Below are 8,975 nucleotides of genomic sequence, written 5' to 3'. Positions count from 1 at the left end.
TTTGTTCCAAACAGCCAATCAAAAAAAATCGAATTAATTCAAAAATCCTATGTCCCCAGAGCCCTCCGTTTTCTCATGCCAAGCCGGCTAAGAGAAACGAAAGGGCTACGGGGACGAGAATGCCCCGCTCTGGGCGCGGGGTGAGAGACCCTGGGAACGAGGCTAAACATTTTACTGGACTGCAGGTTGCCAAAATGGATGGAGTGTTACACGTGAAATTTTTTTCCAAACTTGCACTGCAACGTTTGTTGGGTTGGAAGTTGCAGAAAAAATTGCCTCGTGTTTCATGATCTTATAGCTCGACACAACCGCGAGATCGCTCGCGACGAGATGTCAAATCAATGCGTTCCACTTCAAATAGGGCAAATGCCTCTATATCCCGTACTCAAAATGTTTGTTACTTATCATCAGCCCACGATTATATGCAGGCGAAAAAAACATAGGAATTCTATATTTATCAAAGTAAGTATTTTTGGTTTATACTTCCGTGTTTACAGTTAGGGACCCGGAAGAAGATATGAAGACTTCTGTGATTTTCCTAAAAAGATAGTTACCAGACACGAGATCGCGACAGTTTTAACTTGAACTTCAACTAAAACTTCCAAATTTTTGCTACAAGCAAATAGCTAGTTACTAATCGAGGCCGGTACCAAATAACCAATAGAAAAGAAAAGTTACGATAGGAACAAATTATGAAATATAAAACAATAAGTAAAAGGAATCATTGAGGAAGTGACATATCTATGGTCTATTAGTACTGTAGTTTAATTTTTGAAGGATCGGATCAAGAGAGAATTAGTTTCTTCCGCTTCCGTGAATTGTGAACGTTTGTTAGTCACTGGGGCGCGCTTCTGGAAACCCTGACCCCATTTCAGATCAAGATATGCGATACCGTAAAATTCTGGTTATAAGCCCCCCCCCCCCCCGCTTATAAGCCCCTCCGGTTATAAGCCCCTCCGGTTATAGGCCCATCTATCTGGAAACAAAAAAATACATCCGATTATAAGCCCCCCCCGGATATAAGCCCCCCTCTGTCGGATGACAGTACTGAACAGGGCTAACTGTTTCGCTTTATTATGCGTTTTAAACTTAAAAACGTATTTCGACCAACCACTACCGTGGCTCGTTTTGAAACGGATTTTTTTATTCCGCTTATAAGCCCTCCCGGATATAAGCCCCTCCGCTTATAAGCCCACACAAAACCCCTTACGAAGTTGTATAAGCCCAGGGCTTATAACCGGAAGTTTACGGTATTTCGGTTCGGGTGGCGTAATAAACATTTGAGATGGGCTTCAAATTCCCAATGTTGCTTTAATCGTAATCCAAATTACGATAAGATAGCATGCATGCAAAAAAATTTTGCCTAACATATCAAGAACTGCTACAGTCTACAATTTCTTTTCGCAGTTTATTAAACCCCTTCGAATAAAAGACAATTTCCAATTTGATTCTGTCAAATTCACTCACTCATTTCATCTATGCAGACAGACGCAATCTTTCCTCCAAAACGTTGCATGATGAGCTACCTCTCTCACTCATCCTTTTCGCCCCTGGTGAGGCATAAGGCATAGTACACCGACGATCTCAGTCTTTTGCCACTGCCTAGCTTATTTTTTCCTGGTTGTATTCATCTCAAGTCAAACGCTCTCCTCTAATCTTTTATAGGTGACTAATAACAATGATAAAAATTAGTTTCTCTTAAGAATTATACCTAATTGCCGACCTGAGTGGACAAACCACACCCTATTTCAGTCTAATATGGACAAAGCCTTTTCACATTAGACCAAAACGCCTCGAAACCCATCCTTTTTAGGGCCCATGTAACGGAGTACCCTTATCCCACCGGGTTGTTAGTCCACCGTCGGCATTCCCAGTCACCACTCCTGCCTTTCTTCAAGAGAGTTTCCAAGAATTGAAGTACACGTTGGTACAATCTTTCTCCGAATTCAATCTTTCTTTCCAAGACAATCAAGGCTTTCTCCGAATTCATAGACGCGGAGCTCTCGAATATCACGTATCTCCACATGAAGAATGCAAACGCCAGTGACTTCATGTGAATTGAGAAACTAATCGGTGATCTGATCCGGCAAAGCATTAAAATACAAGACAAAGGATGCGGAAAATATCCCGATAACGAAAGAAAAGACAATTAAATAAATAAATAAATAAATAAATAAATAAATAAATAAATAAAACTACAACATGGTAGCACCATGTTCTTCCGTAACGTAATCACAAAGTAAATTAATTAATTAAAAGCAGACCACAAATTATTTTGGTCTTCAAGACGGAAGAATTGGGAGACTGGGTTCATTCATACGCATCACAGGGATCCAAAATCATAGACAGCACATTTCGGTTACAAACATCGGAATGCTTGGGCAATAGGGATAAAAACAAAAATATTCAGGGCTCTGGGGACTTTGCTTTTAGAATGACAAGGCTCTACTACACTAGATGCTCTTCACGCTCGAGTGCCTTGCTAATTAGATGTATTTACCAATTAATTCACGCTGAAAATAAGTTGCTACTATTATCGTACGCTTACCTTAGTAAAATAATATTTTTAGATTTCCCTTTATTTGACGACAACTTTGTACATCATTAAAAGTACTCACTATACCATGACATAGCCTCTTTAAAAACGCTTTGAGTAGCAATCATTTTCCACCAAGAAAATATGAATCGTGAAAGTGACAAACAAAAGAGTTAATATCAGTTTATATTAACTGAACCGTGTCGCATCACGCTTGAACACTTAAAATATGTCTGGAATGTTCTTTGTCTTTTAACCAATCACATGCGAGAACTTCAGACCGCAGAAACCACATGGGTTTCCATCGGTCACGGAACAATATTTGGTTCTCGTTTCGCTCCAATTTACAAGTAAACACACTAATTGTAATTCCTTCCTTTTTGAGAACATTCACTGCTCCACTGAAGAATAGGTTTGAGTGATTTTTTTTTATAGAAAAAATTGAAAAACCGATGCGCCCAACGCTACGATTTGCCCCAGTTGCCGCCAATTTTCAAAAATTGTAACGAATTCGTATCTGCAGTTACCGTTCGCCTGATGGCATGTTACAATTTGTACTGAGGTAAGCTTGCATTTTCCGGTTTTTATCTCACCCCAACTATTGTAGCAGACCTAAACACTGATAGAAGGAAGGTTTGTTTCTTCGATAACAGCGAAACGATAGCGGGAAGGAAAAGCGAAAATCAAACGATTGAGCGATTGAGGTGTTTACTTTGCACCAATCACGCCAACATTTTGAATAATTTTCGTCTGGAGCCTTTGCAGTTTGCAGTCTTACGATCACGGAACCTCTAATTGCCTAAGGGTTGAAATCGTTTGCCGAAATAAATCGAATCCCTTGTTCTACCGAAAAGATTTACAATCAGTAACGAAAACTCCACAATTTTGTATTTTATATTCGGTTTATCGTGTTTACATCTTATGTCTGGACGTGTCTACAACATACTGCATGCACTGAACCATGTCGTATATCGTCGCTAGAGAAACCGTCCTTTTTTTCTTTTAAAAATCCCTGAAACCATGTTCTGGATGTGGCCCTCGATACGAAAGAATGGCAGTTCTTTAAATTCTTAAAAAGACAGAGCGTGTATCCTGAAACAAAATAAGAACTAAAGTTGCTCCGTGACCGATGGAAACCCATTTGTTGTTTGTGGTTTCTGCGGTCTGAAGTTCTCGCATGTGATTGGCTAAACACAAACATTCCAGACATATTTTTTAGTGTTCACGCTTTTATAAGAAGGATATTCCATAGTATACCACTCGAAAGCGTTGCATAACTAGTATATATTAACTGAACCGTGTCGCATCACGCTTTGGAAAACCGTATTACGTAATGACTGTAATTTGTAAGTTTTCGCTTTGGAAATTGAATACCGTATTACAATACTGACTGTACTGGCAGACAGCAAAATGGCAAACGAACGACGTAAGTTTAACGAAAGCAGCGAGGTTTCAGAGGTTTCTTATTCAAGCCAGATCCTTCGAACAATGAACGATTTCAGAAAAGAAGGTATGTTGTGCGATGTGACGATCAACGTACAAGGGGGACAGAAATATTCCGCTCACTGCACCGTCTTGGCCGCTTCCAGTCATTATTTTCGAAAGCTTTTCACTTATGATTCGCGGCCAAGGGATAATTTCGAAGTTGATTTACAATGGCTGTATCCCGAGGCTATGGAAGACATTTTAGACTACATGTACACCGGAGAGATACAGTTAGGAGAGAACGCTGAGGTGATCTTAACAGCTGCGGCGTATTTCTTCATCGAAGGCCTGTCAGACGTTGTCATTGAGTTCATGCAAGAGCACTTGGATCTTCAGAACTGCTTCTCCATTTTATCTTTGGCCGACGGACATTCGTTTCAAGCGTTGAAGTCTGCGTGCACCCGTTTTATTAGTGCTAATTTTGTTCAGGCTTGTGGTACGCCGGCATTTCTCTGTTTAGAGAAGACACATTTAAAGGAGGTCATCTCGAAAGATGATCTTGTGGTGACGAATGAGAAGGACGTTTTCAATGCTGTTGTACGCTGGATTAACTACGACTTAGAGAATCGAGCTTGCCATTTTAAAGATCTTTTCACGTGTATCCACTTGGTTGGGATGTCAAGAGACGTTCTTTTGAGCGTCGTTGCCGGCGAGACGCTCGTTCGGGAAAATGCCACGTGCTTTACTCTCGTACAGGAAGCACTGAAAACAGTCGGCTTAGGCCAGATTAGCACAAGTCCCACTCAAGTCTCTAAGAGATCACCAACTGAGTTTATTAGCGCTATTGTTATGTGTGGTGGTACTGGTAGCAAGTATGTTACACAGAATATTAAACACACCGCTTGCTACGTGCCTTCAAGTGATCAGTGGCTCGACTTACCGGATATGCTTCATGGTCGTAAAGGTCACTCGACAGCCGTGTGTAGCGGTGTTCTTTACAGCGTTGGACATCATTCCGTTTTCAGCCAAGAAAGCAGTCGGGTGGTTCAGTGCTATGTCCCAGGTGACAGCAGCTGGAGTACCCGCGCTTCCATGCCAGTCGGAAGCTGCTTCTCCGCTGCAGTCGCTTTTCAAGGGCAGCTCTATGTTATCGGCGGCATCCACCACGAGAATGATCATAAAACGGTTTCCGCCCGAGTAAGTCGCTACAATCCCGCAGTGGACAAATGGTACCCTGTCACCAGCATGAACTGCGCTCGGCAAGGCTTGTGCGCGGTGGTTCTCGACGGTACTATCCTTGCCATAGGAGGATGCGGTGTTGACGATACCTTCCGGTGCACGGTAGAGAGGTACGAGCCGCAGCACGACCGCTGGACCTTGGTGGAATCTATGGTGAAGAAGCGCTGTTTCGCTTCCGCAGCGGTCGTGAACGGTAAGGTGTTGGTGGTCGGGGGTCGCGAGACCGACCATGACTCGGGAATTCTCAACTGTTGCGAGATGTATGATCCTGTCAGTGGTCAGTGGACTATAGAGCCTGGAAGACTGAACACGGCGCGCTGTGCTGCCGGGATAGGAGCACTGGCGAATCACGTGTTCGTATTTGGAGGCGAGAGTGAAGATGATGCTCTGGACAGTGTGGAATGCTGGGATGCTGAAACGCGCCAATGGACCACAGCAACACACATGCCTTTCAGCGCGTTTTACGTTCAAACTGAGGTTCTTTGCCTGCCCAAAAACTTGATAAGTATTTAGTGCTCAGATAAATATCAATCTGTTCCAGGTTACCACAAACAGAAACGTGATTTATATTTATGTGTCTGGAGTGGGTCGATTTAGGCGATTCTTTGATCAAACTGGTTAAAAGCGAACGAAATTGCTATGAAAGAATACATGTACAGGGCTCAATCCACCGTACGGATAAAGAACGGATAAAGACGGCGGCTGTACATTTTACCACCACAATACCTTGCACAGCCCTTCAAGTTTGAATTTTTTAGAGGTTTTCTGTTCGTTTGTGTTTTTATGAGCATTTTTAGTGTTTTCGCGCGCTTTGAGCTATGGGTTAATGTAACAGTCGACATCTTTTTCGGTTCTGTGGATTAGTAAGCACTCGCGCGTGCTTATCAAGGAACTCCGTACTGAGTGACGTAGGACTAGTGATAAACAAAAAAAAAAAACAGAATCGGTTAACTGTTTAAAGCTGCAACAGAAACACTGAACGGCCAAAATGGAGATCGAATGGTCAAAACGGAATGCAATAAACTGACAAGACGTCAGATATACATTTTAGCACAATATTTTTTGATCGCAACGGTGAACGGTAGTGTTCCTCAAAAGGCGGCTGGTGTCACGAGGCTTGGCAACCGGATTTACCTGTTTGGAGGCTGTAATAACTCGGGGAGTCTGGACAGTGTAGAGTGTTACGACGAGCGCAAGAGGAACTGGGAAACAGTCAGCAAGATGCCTTGTAAAAGGTCCTGGGTCCAGTGCGGCGTGCTCAGAGTGGCAAAAGATATTTTTCAAATTAATTAAATAACATTTTTTATCGATTTCCTAAAGGCCGATATTAAGTTTACGGTATGACGAGCTTAGAAACTTGTACAATCTAAAGCCGGTGATGGTCTCTTGATATTTGCATTGGCTTATACACGTATATCGGCAACTTGTCCAGCTTCGGGTGGGCTGAAAACTGGGGGAGGTTATGCACGGTGGGCCTTATATGTGGTATAAAAAATGTTTTGAAAATGAGTTGACAAGAAACGACTATAAGACTGTCACTGTATCAAACGTTTTTAGCTGTCGGTTTTCTTTGCCTATTTCTATTTGAAGTACAACGTTCTGTGAGAACGTTGGTTATGTTGTAAAAAAGGTCATGGGCTCCTGTGTTGTTATGTGTTATGTTCGATAGGGGAGAGGTTATATCCGGTGGCATTATAGCTGGAATATATCTTTATTAGCAGAATGATTGCCTATAACCATATTTTAGAACAAAAAGAGGCCCGAAGGTCCGAGAAAAATTATTTCGAGAGCGCTCCCCCCTAATTCTAGGGTCTGGATGATCGTCCCCCCCCCCCCCATCTCCCTGAAGGTCTTGATCTGCCACTAAGATTTACAATATTGTACAAAAATGTTGATGGCTGCAACTTATTGTTACGGTCTCGTCATCAGTTGCAGGTAAACAAACTCTCGTTCACCCCAGTTGCTGTTTCTTACGTTTTTTTTTCTGATTCGCGAAATGAGAATAAAGTACTCTCTGTACCATCTTCTCGCGGCTTATGCATCACTATTGTAGAAGGAACCCTATTTTTAGAAAATTATATCAGCTATATTCATGGCATCTGTCATTATTGAAGAAGTATGTTAAATTACAAGTCATTATTTTCATGCGGGGACAAAGGAGAACAACAAAATGCGGCCAATAAAAAGAGATGCAATAGTTTGGCGTTTGAGCTTCTTCTGACTGCAACTCGTGTCGTAAAATTATGAACATTTTACGTATTCTTTCGTAACTATTCACTCGAAATACCTAAAACAGTTCGACCACGTACTAAAGCCCATGTTACACGAGGCAATTTTTCCTGCAACTTGCAACGCAACGGTGGTGACTGAAAAACATTGCAAGTTTCAAAAGGCATGTCACACGCTCGCAATTTTTGTTTGCAACTTGCAACGCGCCCATTGGAAATTATCTAGAAATTTCCCCCGAGCGAAACGCGAGCTCTGATTGGTTGATCTCAAGAAAATGGCGTTGCAAGTCGCGCTTGAAATATTACACGCAGCAACTTGTCTCGCAACGTTGCGAAAAGTATAGAGGTCAGTTATACTTTTCTTTTAACTCGCAACGCAACATTTTGCAACCTCGTTCCCAGGGTCCCTCTCTTCGCCCTCGCTCTGGGCACAGGGTGAGAGACCCTGGGAACGAGGCTAAACATTTTACTGCACTGCAGGCATTCTCGTCCCCATAGCCCTTTCGTTTCTCTTAGCCGGCTTGGCACGAGAAAACGGAGGGCTCTGGGGACATAGGATTTTTGAATTAATTCGAATTTTTTTGATTGGCTGTTTGGAACAAAGAATTCCTAAACGGAAGTCGAAAACGTAACGACTCTCTCATACATTCTTTTGAAACGTCGTGACTGCATACATGAAGACCGGAAGTCCTAGAATCTAGGACTGGAAATCCTGTGTCCCCAGAGCCCTTTGTTTCCTCGTGCCAAGGCCCAGCCGGCTAAGAGAAACGAAAGGGCTATGGGGACGAGAATGCACTGCAGGTTGCCAAAATGGATGGAGTGTTACACGTGAAATTTTTTCCAAACTTGTAATGCATCGTTTGTTGGGTTGGAAGTTGCAGAAAAAATTGCCTCGTGTTTCATGACCTTATAGCTCGACAAAACCGCGAGATCGCTCGCGACGAGATGTCAAATCAATGCGTTCCACTTCAAATAGGGCAAATGCCTCTATATCCCGTACTCAAAATGTTTGTTACTTATCATCAGCCCACGATTATATGCAGGCGAAAAAACATAGGAATTCTATATTAAACAAAGTAAGTATTTTTGGTCTATACTTCCGTGTTTACGGTTAGGAACCCGAAAGAAGATATGAAGACTTCTGTGATTTTCCTAAAAAGATAGTTACCAGACACGAGATCGCGACAGTTTTAACTTGAACTTCAACTAAAACTTCCAAATTTTTGCTACAAGCAAATAGCTAGTTACTAATCGAGGCCGGTACCAAATAAGCAATAGAAAAGAAAAGTTACGATAGGAACAAATTACGAAATATAAAACAATAAGTAAAAGGAATCATTGAGGAAGTGACATATCTATGGTCTATTAGTACTGTAGTTTAATTTTTGAAGGATCGGATCAAGAGAGAATTAGCTTCTTCCGCTTCCGTGAATTCTGAACGTTTGTTAGTCACCGGGGGGCGCTTCTGAAAACCCTGACCCCATTTCAGATCAAGATATGCGATACCGTAAAATTCTGGTTATAAGCCCCTCCGGTTATAAGCCCCT

At 42.2% G+C, this 8,975-nt stretch overlaps 1 protein-coding gene across 1 annotated transcript; it reads left to right on the top strand.

The window, feature by feature from the left end:
• Positions 1–3,941: 3,941 nt before the first annotated feature.
• On the top strand, positions 3,942–7,351 carry LOC144654018 (kelch-like protein 7). The gene is made up of 3 exons (XM_078514140.1): positions 3,942–5,712; positions 6,065–6,096; positions 6,162–7,351. The coding sequence occupies exons 1-3, from the start codon at positions 3,947–3,949 to the stop codon at positions 6,491–6,493; spliced, it is 2,130 nt and encodes a 709-aa protein (XP_078370266.1). The 5' UTR covers positions 3,942–3,946; the 3' UTR covers positions 6,494–7,351.
• The last annotated feature ends 1,624 nt before the right edge of the window (positions 7,352–8,975 follow it).

The sequence above is a fragment of the Oculina patagonica genome, chromosome 5, assembly GCF_052425735.1.
Source record: "Oculina patagonica isolate OP01 chromosome 5, crgOcupat, whole genome shotgun sequence".
Classification (NCBI taxonomy): domain Eukaryota; kingdom Metazoa; phylum Cnidaria; class Anthozoa; order Scleractinia; family Oculinidae; genus Oculina; species Oculina patagonica.
Note: the sequence above shows the minus strand (reverse complement) of the source record. Positions and strands in the feature narration are given on the sequence as shown.